General features: G+C 36.8%; 2 protein-coding genes and 1 long non-coding RNA gene across 3 annotated transcripts; all 3 read left to right on the plus strand.

Annotated features, from left to right (window-relative positions):
• Window positions 1-4,262: 4,262 nt before the first annotated feature.
• Window positions 4,263-5,132, plus strand: LOC124458406. Its single transcript, XM_047008424.1, has 2 exons — window positions 4,263-4,625; window positions 4,693-5,132. The coding sequence occupies exons 1-2, from the start codon at window positions 4,366-4,368 to the stop codon at window positions 4,946-4,948; spliced, it is 516 nt and encodes a 171-aa protein (XP_046864380.1). The 5' UTR covers window positions 4,263-4,365; the 3' UTR covers window positions 4,949-5,132.
• Window positions 5,133-5,213: 81 nt separating this feature from the next.
• On the plus strand, window positions 5,214-6,112 carry LOC124458360. The gene is made up of 3 exons (XM_047008389.1): window positions 5,214-5,377; window positions 5,649-5,849; window positions 5,928-6,112. The coding sequence occupies exons 1-3, from the start codon at window positions 5,237-5,239 to the stop codon at window positions 6,096-6,098; spliced, it is 513 nt and encodes a 170-aa protein (XP_046864345.1). The 5' UTR covers window positions 5,214-5,236; the 3' UTR covers window positions 6,099-6,112.
• Window positions 6,113-15,108: 8,996 nt separating this feature from the next.
• On the plus strand, window positions 15,109-15,876 carry LOC124458076. Its single transcript, XR_006952991.1, has 3 exons — window positions 15,109-15,155; window positions 15,406-15,474; window positions 15,851-15,876. It is a non-coding gene; the product is annotated as an uncharacterized LOC124458076 (long non-coding RNA).
• The last annotated feature ends 730 nt before the right edge of the window (window positions 15,877-16,606 follow it).

Here is a 16,606-nt window from a genome sequence, read left to right on the forward strand (position 1 = left end):
ACCCCATTGAAGCATTACCACATGTATTTGTGCCCTAAAAACTGCATCACTCTGTGTAATTTCGTTGTACTCCAAATTTATGGGGCAACTGCATGTTCATCTAAATCACCCTTGATAAATTTCACCCCTTAATAGAATTTACCCCTAACTAAATATTACTACCGTAAGTTTTACCCTTAAATAATTAATACCTCTATAAAATGTTACCTTTCAAAACCGAGGCATTCTGCGGCACTCATTCAACTCCCAACTTTAAAGGTAATTTTTACCCCCCAAAATTGACAGTGAGAGCTTCAACAATTATTGCGTTATCAATGTCCGACATTTTTGTGCACATGCAAAATAATTTGCGTATACAAACAGTCAAAAAAGGATTTTGTTTTTTAATCTTTAATATCAACATATCACATCACATCAGACTAATTATCAGACTAACAGTCTAAACGATTATGTCCATTCTACCGATTATCACATTAAGTCCAATAATTCGCTACTGCTTTTAAAGTATCATTTACTATACGATTGATATCTTTCTTTGATAGTGGCTTCCACTTCCTCACCCGCGTCAACGCGTCCCAGGGAGGTGTACTCCTTTCCCCGACGTTCCAAATCCAAGGATTTTCCCTATGACAGGCGCTACGATGGGAGCAGCTATACCTGAAGTGAAGAACCAAAGAATAAAACGCTTTTTGCGTGCACCATGGCTGTAATCGGACTCTTAGGCAATTATAGATCCAACCCAGATCCTGTGGGTTTGCACCCATTATGCGCTTAATTTGCTTCTTAGTAAGCATAAACATGTCAGGGCCGTCAAGTGCTTTTTTGGTAAATCGTAAAGTCACTCCGGTTCCGTCTCTGACTGCCTTTGCCAGGTGATTTTTCTGAGGCGCTGAAAGTGTAACGACGTGAACTGTGTAGTTATTACGTCCACCACATTTAGCAGCTGCACCACCTTTCCTAACTACACCACTACCAGCAACTGCTTTTTGCGTATTGCTGGTGATAGCACCTAATATAGCTGCTAGGCCTAGAGACGGTAACACTTTTGGTATGAGTTTAGTGACCGTAGGTATGAGTTTTCCAACAAGATTTCCAATAAAGCAACCGCCTTCTACACTTCTTGACCCAGGAAGATAAATACCAGTGCCTTTAAATTCCTGAATGATTATTCGCTCCATGGCGGGTCTGAGAGCTTCAATAAATATTGCGTTATCAATGTCCGACATTTTTGTTCACATGCAAAACAACTTGCGTAAATAAACAGTCCAAAAAATTTTTTGTTTGTTAATCTTTAATATCAATATATCACATCACATCAGACTAATCATCAGACTAACAGTCTAAACGATTATGTCCATTCTACCGATTATCACATTAAGTCCAATAAATCGTTCACTAAGCACCAAACAAAACATGTTATTCTTATTGCTGCCACCAGCATTACTCGCGTTGCGAAAAGCTTGCTCCAAAGTCCAACGAATTCTAGTGTTTGCTCTTTTTTTCTAAAAACATCGGCATGATCACTTACATGGAAATGGTAAAAAGGAAATAGGCTTGCAATGTCTCCTAATCTTACTTGAAAGCCTGTGTATGGATCGCTGTACTTCATTGCAGCGTCCTAAAACATCATGTAGACTCTATTGTAATTGCTATTAGCAAATGTGTAATTAACATCAAGCGGTTTTTCCGGATACTTTTGAGTGTTATTGATCTCAACATAAATTTGACTTAAATTAGCATGGTCAAAGACATATGTAGTTTGTTCCTGATTGTTGAAGCGTTCAGCGTCTTGGATAGCCACAAAGATGTGAGTTGGTAGCTCTTCACTACTGTTTGTTGTTACAAGCCACGATGCAATGATCTGATTAGGGCCAAATCGTTTTTGGTAGATACAACCTTGCTCAAAATACAGCATACGAGTGTATCCAGCGACCGACTTGCTTTCCATCATAGTCTGCACTTCGATTGAAGGCCTTATGTAAGGAACCCAAAGTGAAAGATGATTTATCTTAAATTGTCTATCACCAACTTCATTTGCTCTATGAAGTGTGTTTTCAGCAGTGTCGTGAGTAAGGTTCAAAGTAAACTTTACACCTAAGAAAGCCTAGTCAATGTCTTTGAAGAAGCCCAAGATGTCGGGGAGGGGAAGCATCATGTTGACGGCTTTAGCACCGGCGCAAAGATGGCGGCGAGCAGCAAACCCAATGTTAGGGTTTTTTGTTGCGTTAAGATCTAAGTTAAAGTGTGGCTGAAAGAGGGCACCAGTCGCACCAGTAACATTAGGCACACCAGCAGCTGGAAGCAGCTAAGCGTTGGTTCGGTTCACAAAACCTTTAGGGTTAGGTGAACCATCCCCATTGTCGCGGTACCAGAAAGCGCTTGTAGCAGTGCTCCTGGACGAATCTTCCGATGCAGTCACAAGCTGCATGATAGTGTTGGCAATTGGAGCAGACTGATTTACGCCTTCAACCTTTTTCTTCAACATTTTTCTCCAACGATATCATCAATCTGCTCAAACTCTGCCTCTCCACTGAATTCTCCTTCCAAAATTCGTATTAACGACAAATTTTAGGAACACCAATGGGTTCTCCTTTATCCACCTTCCTTGCAGAAGCCGTTATGCAACACCTTGAAAAGCAGTCAGTCATCAACAACACACACATCAGACTATGGAGAAGATTTGTCGACAACGTCTTTGCTATCGTCAAAAAAGACAAAACAGAACACATTCTACACAATAAACAATACCACACAGAACATAACCTTCACCATGGACAAAGAACAGAACAAACACCTTACTTTCCTAGATATTCCCCTTACCAAATCACAAGACGGCACATTAAAAACACAATTAGTCCGCAGAAAAAATACACACACAGACGAAATACTCAACTTTAATAGCAATCACCCAACACAACACAAAATTAGTTGCATACGAACTCTCTTTAACTGGATTAAAACACACTGCAATAAAGAAGAAGCCAGGAAGAATGAACGCAACTACCTATACTCTACATTCATAAACAACAATTACCCACGAAACTTTATCAACAAATTATTAAACAAAATACACAACAAACCACAAACTAAAAAACCTAACGAAGTTACAGATGAACCAGTAAAAATAGTAACATTACCACATATAAACGGAACATCAGAAATGACATCAAGACTACTCCGACCATTCAAAATAAACATCGCACATAAACCAACACAAACTCAAATCATACTTCACTAAACATAAAGACCGAACAACGACATTTGACACAACCAACGCGGTCTACTTGATACCATGTAAAGATTGCCCCAAGCACTACATATGACAAACATCCAAGAAAATTGAAACATGACTCACTGAACACAAGAATGCAATCAAACGACGCGACCCTAATCACTACTAGCAGAACATACCTACGATACCAACAACACATTTGTACGGTGGCCCGTATCTGCAATTCACAAATTAATTTGTCAATGCACAAACATTCTCTTAAATTCAAAAACAATGTATTTGATACAAAAATAATGTTCTGAATGCACAACAAATTTGCCACGATGCAAATCAAACTAAAAGTTATAAACAAATTGAATATTGCAATGCAAAATAAAACTGACCAAATGCACAAAACCTGTTATCGCAATGCAAAATCAAAGTTCAATAACAAAGCCTACTGGTCATATCTACAGGAGACTAGGAACAAGAAATTTTAACCGGGGGGCAATATTGTAAGAAGAGACACTGTTTACCACATGGTGTTTGCCACTGGTAATTCGCTCGTAATTAACACATTTGAAGTATAGTTATAAGACAAAATAAGTGAACTGTCGTTGAACGAAATGTTTTGCGCTGGTTGTGGATACAGTTTGAAGGCTTCCTTTATATTCTGTCCGAGTTGTGGTAGAAAGAGGAACAATACTAGTGATACAATGATTCGTAATTTGCAAGTTAATACTTCGGTTAACAATGACTCGGCTTCTTCGTGTCCCAGTTCTACAACTTCGCCTTCTGGTGGTTCGTTTGCTTCTCTGCCAAGTTTGTCAACATTCATGAAGGTAAAGGAAACCGAGAGACGTTCGCACTTCGAGCCGAAATTAAAAAAATCCCGTTTATCTAAAAACGTTAAGGACGACGTTTTAATTAATATCGGGCTGATGGAGTACGAGAGAGAGGAGCCCAAAAGAGTTTTTGGAAAGACGTTTCCAGTGAAAGTTGGAAAAGCAATGAATTATGATTAGGTGCGGCAGGCTGCTTTGAAGAAATGGGAAGATTATGACCGTAAGTTTTCTCGTGATCGTGGATATGTTTTGGTATATCCAGATGGTAAATTGGCCAATACTATTCCAGGCAGTTCAGAAACGTTTACGATGTGTAAACATAAAGAAGATCTATGCAAAGCATATTCTCGAATTACTTTGTATCTTTGCCCAGTGGGTCCATTGAAGGAAAGTAGTGGCAGTGAGCTTCCAATATCGGAATATTTTCAAAGTGAATACGAGGTAGAGGACGAATATTTGGTATATGATGAAAATAATGAAGGCTTACAGCCTTCAGATGTCCAACTAGGTGCTGTTCAAATTGAAGATGACCATGACGTAATTCAGTCATTTTCTGTGGAAGATTTTATGTAAGTAGTATTGTATCGATTAAGCTAAAGTTTTTATTTTACATGTATCAATGTGCTTTTTATTCAGGCCAATGGGTTTTGATGAGAACAAAGCTGTTAAGGAGGCCATAAGAAAAAGCTTATATCAGCATGAATGTTCAGACAGTGGTCAGCATGTTGAAAATTCTAATGAAGAAAAACAAAACTTAGATCACAAAACTCTCATGCACCACATAATAGAACATGCCAAGGCTGAAGTTACAGGAGAGCTTCGGCAAATTGTAATCAGTAGGCTGAATATTTGGGGTACAACAGAACCATATTTCAGGCGAAAAGGCTTTTGAAACGAAAAGGCACACTGAATGTCACATTTGCTGCTATTCAAACTGAAGAGGAAGAGGATGCGATTGATAATGGTGGTCCTCGGAGAGAGCTTTTTCACCTACTTATCAAATCAATCATCAAAGACAGCAAATGTTTTTTAGGTAAGGCTATTGTAGGTCAATGTGAAAATCATGTGACATCTAAAGATGCTATTTATTTTCTTTTTTATAACAGGTATGTCGGTTGGCAATGTTATCAGATGTAATGTTTTGGCTTTTCAAATTAGAAACTTTGAAATTGTTGGACGCATGTTTGCCACAATGATTCTTCAAGGTGGTGAAGTGCCTCGTGCTCTTTCAAGTACAGTTTGCAAATATATTGAAGGTGGAAAAATAGAACCAAAGTTGGAAGAAGTGGTTGAAATAACTGTAAGGAATTCTCTTAAAAAGGTAAGTTGTATCATATTTAAATATCATAGTTCTAAGTATTCATTTCAGTACTGCAAACTTTTTATATGTTTGTGGTCTTTTATCTTGACTTCTTTCTTGCAAATCTTTGTCTTTTCAAGCTAATTTTCCCAACACTGCTGAAATGTTTTCAAACTTTTTTACCTGATGTTTACCATGTTTTACGGAAAATTGTTAAGCCAGCATTTCCTAAATATTTAAATAGAGAATTTGCTATGGGAAAAATTTTTATGCCTGTTTTATGTATTTTCAGTTGCAAGAAGCAGACACCCAACAAGATGCAAACAATGCCTTTGCAGAATGTTCAGACTGGCGTGTTGAAATTGATGGTCTACCATCATCTCTTAAACTAGAGAATAAAGACCTTTTTTTGAAAGAAGTCATAGAATACTTTGTTGTGATCAAATGCAAGCCGATGCTTGATCAGCTGCTTGATCGGTTGAAATATTACAATGTCAGTGCTGAGTAATGAGTTGTTTATCATCTAAGATAAAAGTCACCAATATCTTTGTGGTAAAAAATTTTTGTGTAGGTGTTGGAACTACTTAGAGCACATAAAGGCATGGCACAACACATTTTCATGTATGACCCAGATGATAAACTGGATGTGAAAAAGCTGCTTAAAATTTTAAAACCAAATTTAGCACCAATTGGAAATATAAGGAGGCAATCAGAGGAAATAGTGATGGCAAAATTTATTTAATTTCTAAAGGCCGCAGAAGGTTAAAACATGTTTTCCCTTATTTTAATACTGCCATAATTCTCATGCTTCAGTAATATACATATATATATTCTGTGTTCCCTAATCTATTTGGACACATGAACCACTGCCATTATCTAATAAGTTAATTACTTGTTGACTCCATGATGTGTTTTTGTATGACACTGAAGGTTTTAGTCAAGAAATAATTGTTTCTTTTTTTTAATTAGGAGGTACATTATTGCAAGAATTGGCTGATGAAGAAATTGAGCTGACTGAAGAGGAAAAAAAGTATATTCCATCGGTAACACCAAGCCACATGTTAATGTTTACAACTGGTGCTGCAAATGTCCCTTCAACTGGCTTTGAACCAAAACCTTCAATTTTTTTTGTTCATGATGACTAGAAAAGGATTCCAAGTGCACAGACATGCTCTAACAGGCTTAATATTTATGTAAATGAGCACACACAAAAGGGCAAGCTCTTGCATTATCTCTTGATTGCATTGATGAATGGAGCCATTTTTTCAAAACTATAATAAAATTGGTGCAACTGAAATATTACTTTAATATTACTTTATGGTATGTGATTAGTAAAACATTCAACATTGATTAAGCAAGTAATTGTGTTAACATTATGGGCACTGTCATGCTTGTTGTCTATATTACGCTTTTTACAGTTATTGAAAAATTTGTTGACTGAATAAACCTTGAGCATTTTTATGTATTTTTAACTGCAAACTTACACAAGCTATGATATCTAGCTAATGCCTGCCTCCAATTTTCTGGTTTCAATAATCCTAATTGTTCTCCAATAGTTTGGAAGTATTCCTGAATAATACTGTCTTCTTCATATTCATTACAATATTGAATCATTTCTTGAAGTTGTTCATCAGAAACTGGCTTGAGGTGATCAAATGCCTGTGTACACTCGGGCAGAAAAAATAGTTCATCTGGCCATCCTTCAACTGTGTCAAATCTTGACTTTCGTATGTAGTGAGAGTTCCAGTGTCGCATAACAGAGTTGAAATCTTCTTGCAAAAGATCAGAGAAACTGTACCACAAGCATTCCTTTTCCATCTCAGAAGATGTGTCCAAGACACCAGTCACAACAAGATCTTTAAAAAAATTCATCCACCAGTTACTTCTGTGCTTTCTTAACAATGACTACCAGGACTCAATGCGCTGATTTGCTGGTGATGAGCCATATCTATGTGCCTTAACACCAGCCAATTCATCTTCACACATACTTCTTAAATATGCCTGCATTGCAGACATGATAACGTTTTCAGTGCCATTATCTGTTCGTAATAGAGTTGGGCAACCCTGATACTTAGTAACAGTGTCTAAGAAATGCTTTCCTGTTACTGCAGGATCATTATTTGTTCTGCATACTTTCAACCACAGTATCTTACGACTATATCTGTCGATACATCCATGCACCGGAAAGCCGTATGGTTTGAGCTTAACATAGCCATCCACATGCCAAACATAGTTTGGCCCTGGAGAATGATAAATTCGTCGACGAAGAGTGCCAGACTTCCTTAAGTTTACCCCTTCTGGGTCCAGTTCTTTCACCAAAAGTCTGACCGTCTCGCGAGGAACCTGCATCCCTTCTAGCTTCAAGGTATGAGTAATGGAACGATAACCACTGGAATTTCCAGGTCCATCAAGTTCCTGCCGAATACGCTGGCGAACACTGTTCAAATCAAACTCAATGTTTTCTCTTCGTAAACCAAGCGCTCGAAGTCTTGTGTGTAAAGTTCGTAAAGACATATCAATATCATGATATCGCCTTAAGAGAAGCAGGATTTTTTCATATGCAAAACCTTGCGTAAAATAGTTCTTAATTACATCGTCTTCGCCTTTAGGAGCTTGTTCGTTTTCCTGCATTTTAGTTTGTGGTAGTTGGTATTTAGTTTTATATTAAAAGGCGATAAACAAAAATCCTTTTATTGTCACCCCCCGGTTAAAATTTCTTGTTCCTAGTCTCCTGAAGATATGACCGGTAGGCTTTGTTATTGAACTTTGATTTTGCATTGCGATAACTGGTTTTGTGCATTTGGTCAGTTTTATTTTGTATTGCAATATTCAATTTGTTTATAACTTTTAGTTTGATTTGCATCGTGGCAAATTTGTTGTGCCTTCAGAACATTATTTTTCTATCAAATACATTGTTTTTGAATTTAAGAGAATGTTTGTGCATCGACAAATTAATTTGTGAATTGCAGATACGGGCCACCGTACATTTGACTGGACAAAAACAAAACTTCTTGTACGCCCACAGACAAAACACGCACGAGACTTCAAAGAGGCATGGTACAACAAAGACAACAACACAATAAACAGACATATTGACATCCCCATCATCTATTCACAACTAAAGACAAAAGCAAAACAAACTAATAACACAACGACTAAAACCATCCAATAATATCAACTTACTTACTAACCAACCAATACGACGCTCCAGACGCTTACAAAATCTATGTAAATATATATTCTTACATTCTGACGAAGGCTCGAAGCACCGAGTTGAAAGCTTAATAAAAATTTAGAACAAATCCAGAGAATCCTCATCATTATCATAATATGCCTGGGTTACCAATTTTCAAATATATTAAATCGACATATGGGATTGATACTCTCAGAATAACGAGAAAGTGGGAATTATTCGCACGCAAAGAAATATCGACGTTGGAGCAACTACACTTCTTACACAACTGCAAACAACAGCGAATCCTACCGAACAGTATCAACTACCAACCACCAATAAAAACGAATTATGCCCAACAAATAGCACAATCAAACGGCCGACGTATGCTGAACATCCTCATATCTGACGCTCACAACCGCTTACGAATCTACAGACGTAAATTAAACCAACATCGAGAAACTATCACGAATCACATCACACAAACAGATGCCAAATCCATTGACGAAACTATCAAAGAAACAACAAACGCGTATCGAACAAAACGACACAACGAACTACAACGAAAACTACAAAAATCGAGATCATTTAAGGAAATTAACACCGACACGCATTCATGGGTCAAGAACATATCAAGCAAACCACTCACCGTACAGCAGACTAAAATTTTAAGCAAAGGCTTAAATTACAACATCAAAGACGCTGACAAACTAGACTTCGTTGCCGATCTAGAATCATCACTGAAATTCACCAACTTAAATGATGAAATCAAAGAAGACATTCGCCACAAAGTAACGACAAACCTCTGCCTCAAAAGACCAGTCACACTTAACAACGAAGAACAAAAAGCTATCAGAAACTTACGAAACGACGAAGACATAGTCATACTACCAGCCGACAAAGGATGCAAAACTGTAATCATCTTTGCTATCGTCAAAAAAGACAAACATCTTTGCTATCGTCAAAAAAGACAAAACAGAACACATTCTACACACAATAAACAACACCACACAGAACATAGCCTTCACCATGGACAAAGAACAGAACAAACAACTTACCTTCCTAGATATTCTACTTACCAGATCACTAAAGACAACTAAAGACAGAACCAAAACAATAAACTATTAACACAACGACTAAAACCATCCAATAATATTAGTACAGCTGTTAATAACAAAATTCTTCACTTGAATGATACAAGTGTGAAATTTTCTCACATTCTTACTATGCCTAGAAATACAAAAATTTGATATAGGGCCAGCCCATATTTTACATTTAAAACGAGTTCTGCGAATGTCGTGTTTGATTACGTCGTCGATAGTAAAAAAAATAAGGTTCACAGAAATCTGCAATTTCCCTGTATATTCTTATACAACAGCTAAAGACGATGGAAAAACTATATTACAACTTTTGTTTTTGAGCAATACATTCTGAAATATTCTACGTTAAAAGTGTTTTAAAATTGCTGACTCAGCAGTTTTGTTTAGTGTTATTGCTCTTTCTTAAATATATTGAAAAAGCGCCTAACCAAGAATAGTAATATTAAAATAATTTTAACACCCTCGTGATATTGACAATCACCCCCACAATTACACAAACAAGTACAAACTAAATGTGCTTTGACGCATTTACAACGACTAAAACATGAACTTTTGCATCCGCAATGAATAAGTTCATAACAGGCATCTTTAAATTGAGGGAGATTTGTCCACTTTGGTAACCAAGAATTTTCATCACGTTACCAGCCCCAACCGAATGGAGTTGGTATAACCTGCTCTTTCAAGCAGCGGTGCCCCCAGAAAAATCCACCTTGCAACAATGCACGCTTGGTGTGCTGAAGCAACGCTTCTTGGGTTGGTGGAATGTTATCCAGTGTTCTGGACTTTTTGGCAAACAACTCTTGTCTAGCTTCATTGACTCTGGTGAGATTGCTTGTACCATCATATAAGAGGACAACATATCACTCAATCACCTGAAAAACATTATATGAATCATAATAGAGACCTTATTTGATAAATAATACATGACTTTGGCGGTTTCTGAATTACCTGCAAGGACGAACAATAAATCCTTTCTGGCAACAAATTTAGGTCTTGCTACGCTAATGTTAGTTCTGGAAGTACATTCCATACATCCCATGCAGTTTTCTTTCCTCGACCTCCAAAAAAGGATACAGTATCACACCCCGTAAAAGCGTGAAACAACGGTAGAACAGATGCCTTTTCAGGTCCGATAGCCGATGCAATTGTATGCGCGGGAATATAATGCAAGTGCTTTTCTGTGCCATAAACAATCCATAATTCTTCTGCTTTGACGTTTTTGACAATTGAAATGGCCAGTATCAATACGTCAGTATCATTTGTTCTTACAACAATCCTCTGGTGGCCGCAGTCACTTGCATCTAACACGTGCACCATCAATCGTGTGTCAGCCTCTTCGTGATTACAAGGTTCCAACATTCATCCTTCGGTTCTTTTAGGGAAGCACAAGACCTTTTTTCAAATGTACTGTAAATTTCTCTTCCTTCTTGAATCTGCTGGGAAATAACTTTCTGCGCTAAGAAATTGAAAAAATCCATTCTGTTGGCATCTACGCGCAGGAAGCCCTTGCAGTCAGTAGGGATACGTGCTGTGGATGAAACCTTGCGGCTTTGACCAAAGCCTGTCTTCTCCCGTGCTTTTTTTTCAGCGAATCCTTTTTGTATACATCCCACCCTAAATCAGTTCTTTTAGCTGATTGAAATTGCTTTAACACATAAGGAATGAAAGCAAACTGTGCGTACTCTTCCAACGTTTCCCAAGTTCCAGGTGAAATTATTTGAACAACAACAGCCCCGTCTAAAATAATAACATCGGGAGTTGGTGACTGAATTTTGGTAATGGGCTCGATAAACTTTGTCAAGTCTGCTTTATTACAAGCACGCAAACTTCCTGGTTGTGAGCGAGATGGTGGCCATGGTTGGTTCTCATATTTAAAGAAATCATCGAGATCACCACTTCGATTTTTACTGGCTATATACAATTTTGAAAAAAAGGCACAGTCTAGTTTCAGAGTTTGTATATTTACTTTATCTTTTGACAAAACTCTTTTTCTTCCTGTTTTAAACGTTGGCAGATAACTTTTTTCAACGTTTCAGTAATACTCTTGCTTCTCTCAACAAATCTTTCTTTAACAAATGCTTGATATTGTTCTTCTCCAAGGGTTACAACATTCTTCATCGTGTCAACAACGGAACTGTTCATCACGTCATTTGTGTGGATGGCAAATAGGTCTTTGCTCTCTTTTACAAAAGGATTCCCCATCGCTTGAAAATTACAGACGACATTTGAGATATCTTTATAAAATTATCTTTGAATGGATGGGCTTTGCTCATGGTGTAGCTGACTGTCTACATGTGTACTCGTCTAGAATTCCCCAGTTATTCTTGGAATTTATGGACCTGCAATCATCCATCTCCTTAAAGCTGGAAGGTTTTCGGTTAGTCCCACAGCACCACCTTCTCCATTTACCACTGCATTAACTTGCTCGTGAGCACGATCTAATGCTTTAGCTGAAAACTATTTCGTCATTTTATGCACTACAAACGAGCCCTTGGAGAACTGGTTAAAGACGTCAGGATGTTTGAATGGAAGCTCCGACATATCACGGATATGGATAGAAAGCCATCTTGCATAATCAACATTGTCCAAAGCAAACATCCACGGGACAAGTTGCTTAATTGACTGGAAGTATAAGGAGAAATTAGCTTCTCTAAATGATCGCACTAGTTGTAAACAGAGTAATTCTACTTCCAAAACTCTGGTCCAATACAGAAACTGTGAATGATCCTTTGACATATCTTCTTTCCAAATGTGGAATTCTTTAGCTTCTCCATTGTCAACTTTCATGACATACTCCTTATAGGCATCTTGTTGTAGGTAGCAAAGACTGGCTGCTGTAACTTGATGTGCGCGTCTTGTTCTTGCCACATGATTGCAAGCGATGAATGACTGTACAACACCTTTGTTAGATATACCTGCGTTAGTCAAAATTTCGGTCCAGCCACTCTCATCAAGCTGCAGGGAAGCTTGCTCTTCTGGCTTTAGCTGGACCTCCTTTTTCGATTTCACATGTTTGTTCTTCGTCTGTCTTCTCCGCACTTAAACTTCTTTTCAGGGCACGTTGCAATTTTGTATTGTTGAAAAGATTCCTACATGATTTATGCCATGATGCATGGCGTTCTTTCAGCGTTTCTTCTATTCCATTACCTCCATCGAGACACTTTACGTCAAAATTCACCGGTAACATATCAATTTTAATAAATTCTTGCAGATTTTTCGCAAATGACGAGTACCCAACTCCTGCATCCTTTTTTTTTGAGTTTGATGGACATTGTAGACCATCTGCAGTGTCTTTTTGACAAATTATGCATAGTTTCCAGTCCATGAGATACATAATATTCTACCAGGGAAGCAGTTATTGGCACTACATGTGCATGCTTTGTTGTGTTTACATCTTGATAAAAAATGAATCTTCTAGATTAAATTAAGCACGCTAATTATGCGCACGTTGTGTGTGATATTGCATTCTTTTTAGCTTAGCAATAAAATTGTCGTAACTATGCTAGGTTCACTTTAACATTTCTTTGTTTTGAGTATGTTTTGTAAGTTCTTTATTTGTTTAGTTTCTTCTTCTTTTTTGTTGCAACGCGTGAGAACTTGAAACGCAATGGAAGAGTGAGAACTGCTAATGACGTAAAGGAAAGCTCGACTTCTGTAATTACAGATAGTATAAATAACATGTAAATAATTAACTCTAATAGATAGCGTAAAAATAGACCAGTGATGTACTTGTGTAGCTTGTTAGCTTGTAAACTAAAAGGTTCAAAACGAAGAGTGTTACTGAACCAGCTGAGGAGCGGAATCCTCGATACACGTCATTACAATCTTAAAGCAAAGTTTTACAACAAGAACAAGTAAGGACATGATAATAGATTACTTTATGGTTTGTCAGCTCGTACGATTTTTATGCACGAGTTGAGAATCAATTAGTCACATTTTTAGTTTTTTGGCTATCCTAATTTGCGAATAACTTGAGAAAGAAGTTTCATATAGATGGTGGTTCTTAGTTACATACTTAATGAATTCTGTTACTGGTGAAATAAGCTCATGCTTATTGCAGAATTTTCTAATGAAATTCTTTGATTGTCTAGTTTGCAAAGAAGCATTTATATTTTTTAACGTAATAATTTTTTGTTGTTTAGACTAAGTTAGCATATCCTATTCTTAAAATAACTTCAAGGCTTCATGTTAGTACTCTATTTGTTCATACACCATGTAGTGGTGTAGTTGGAGTAGTTGGTTAACCAAGGTTATTTACTTGCTTTGCTAGCTTTTTTATTGTTATTTTTCTAGAAATGGATTGGGAATAAAAAGCAGTCCAGAAAAAGGAAAGCCAGCTCTCATCAAGATGAGGAGTTAAGACTGTGCCCTTCAAAGCGTAGAACTACAGCATATAATCTTTTTTGCTCACATATGCTGAACTCAGGTTCTGATCTATAAACTGTGTGTTCTTTATGGCCTGCCTAATAATAATCATCTTTATCCCACCAAAAGTGCTAAGACAAAACCTGTGCAGTCGTCATTTAAACCCAAAAGGGTACTTTGTTTCTTTCTGTTGTTAAATGCCCTTTGTAAGTATGCATTTTGTAATTTTAGAGGAATGCAAGCAGCTAAGCTCTAATTCTGAGAGGTTGAAGTTAGCTGTAGTCCACTGGAACTTGTTAGGGGTAGAGGAACGTGTGATTTGGGCAGAAAGAGCAAAGGCTGTTCAAAGCATAGACATTCATGACTTGACAGTTAAGCAGCGCACAAACTAAGTAAAAAAAGGGAAAAAGCAGCTTTTGTCACAGGTACAGCTGTTATTACCCACTGTACATACAGTATGTACAGTATTATGATATAAGAGAATGATTTTTACTTCAATTGTTTGTGCGTAGATTTAGTTGAACATTTTTATAAACATAACGTGATGGTTTGTAAATTTCAATCCATTCTAAAGGAAAGACAATTTACCTAAAGAAAACGTCTACTACAAAAAAATTTGTAAAAGTTGTTATGAATTGTTAGAAGTAGCAAATAAATGCTGAAATTTAGCCAAGTCTACTGGGTTACAGATCCACAAAGTTAGCATTTTGTAACGTTTGCAATTTTACTGTGGAAAATATTAGCATTGATAGACCGTGTCATGGATGTGAAGGGGAGTATTTTGTAAGAAATTTTGCAATCCCCATAGCTTTAGATAGATTAGGGTGTACGAGGGGCTCTAATTTCCCCACAAAATAGTAGTATACGTATCATAAAATAAGGCCAAAGCTATTATGATAAGTGTTTAATTAAACACATTGTAGATGTGTTGATTTTATACTTTTGTTTACTTAGAGAAAAATTTGATTTGCTGAAAACTTATGCTGTGTAAATTCAATTAAATTTCTCTTTGCTAGCTTACTTACTTAGAAAGTCTTGGTTGTGAAGCAGTTGTTTTATTCTTGGAGCCTGGTGATTCTTGTCTTCAACAGTTTGGAACAGAAAAGGAATCAACTTTTGAATAAAAATGAAAAAATTGGTGTCAATTTCGTTGAGTATTTGGGTAAGTGCTGTACCCACACAGTTATTTTCAGAAACTTGTGGGTCTTGGAATACCAGTGCATTATTTCTCAAGCATTAGTGCTGTTCCAAGAATGTTTATTCAGTTGTGCCCTTCGGATTTCTTTTGAAAGTAAATTGCTTTCAAAAGTAATCACTTGGGCTCAGCTGGATATATGAATAATCCTCTCCCTTCTTTCCATACATTTTACACGGGCTTTATTTCTTTATCAATGTTTTTTTTTATTAAATAGATTCTCCAAAACAGGTTGTCAGAAAGTACCGGGTGTGTGATGTGATAAAACTATTCAACCAGAATTACAGTAAGTGCAAATTGCATTTGAAATGATTTTCCATTTTCTGAGCTTGTGTCATGGTTGATATTTTTTAGTCCATTTTATACACAATTCCTTTTTTGACAATCAAGTTATTTTAAGTCAGCATGAATGTTTTACACCATTGTGAAACATTTCCAAACTTATTAAATCAAATCATGGGAAAGAATGCTGTTTCGTAAAAAATGAACAATGTGCATTACAGTTTACATATTTGGGAAATATCATTTATTGTGTCTGTCCTCATAGTTTTGTACGTATTAAAATCTCTCCCCCCATAAATATGCGCGGGACTTTTTGTTATTGTCATTGATTGTTGCTAGCTACATTTATGTATTACCCATCATTGCAATTTACTTTGAAGGTGAAGCTTGTGGGAAAACGTGCCGAGTACCTTATTTAAAGGAGGATTTACTGTTACTGGTTTGCCAGAAGGTATTACATTTAAAAACCCAGTCAGTATGGTATTAAACAGATTTCCAACATTATGAAAAATGTGCAGAATATTCATTTCAAAATAATCGAATCACCGCAAGTAGAAAATGTTTTGACAGAGAATCGTAAATATCAAGAGAGAGAATGTTACCGATCTGTGTTGAAGAAAGTTGTTTTTGAAGAAGCCAAAGTATCAATGTGCTTGATACGTAACAAGCTGATTGAAGAATGCGATTTGGTGGTAACTGATATAAATTTGACAAAGTCAGACCTCGATTTGTTGACTGGGAAACTTAAAAATTTTTTCAAACCTGATGCCTTTGCGACTCTTATTGCCAACTGTAAAAGCAGTCGAACACACGAAGGATACATTCTTCCGGTTTATACTGACTCTGATGAACCGTATTGTCTCTTCTATTATCCTGGTGCAGCTGAAGGCATTGAATCATTGTCTACTGAAGATTAGATTTGGGGATATTGGTTAGACAAGACAAGCTCAGAACTAACTTATAAACTCATTAAAACCAAGAAAAATAACATTATTGGATTAAACATAATCTGTTACCAGGACAAAGAATTAGGAACTTTAAGGTTGAAAACCAAAATGTTTACATCCCAAATAAACATACCTTTCGATTTTCAAACGTCTGTTCTGGAATGCCTTGCTAAACAGGATTTCCTGTAG

Source organism: Xenia sp. Carnegie-2017, unplaced genomic scaffold, assembly GCF_021976095.1.
Source record: "Xenia sp. Carnegie-2017 unplaced genomic scaffold, XeniaSp_v1 HiC_scaffold_6, whole genome shotgun sequence".
NCBI lineage: Eukaryota > Metazoa > Cnidaria > Anthozoa > Malacalcyonacea > Xeniidae > Xenia > Xenia sp. Carnegie-2017.

Coding starts and splice junctions, on each gene's coding strand:
- LOC124458406 (XM_047008424.1), top strand. CDS start 4,366: ATGTGTAAACATAAAGAAGATCTATGCAAAGCATATTCTCGAATTACT. Junction 4,626..4,692: donor TTTTCTGTGGAAGATTTTAT/GTAAGTAGTATT, acceptor CTTTTTATTCAG/GCCAATGGGTTTTGATGAGA.
- LOC124458360 (XM_047008389.1), top strand. CDS start 5,237: ATGTTTGCCACAATGATTCTTCAAGGTGGTGAAGTGCCTCGTGCTCTT. Junction 5,378..5,648: donor TAAGGAATTCTCTTAAAAAG/GTAAGTTGTATC, acceptor ATGTATTTTCAG/TTGCAAGAAGCAGACACCCA. Junction 5,850..5,927: donor ATCGGTTGAAATATTACAAT/GTCAGTGCTGAG, acceptor ATTTTTGTGTAG/GTGTTGGAACTACTTAGAGC.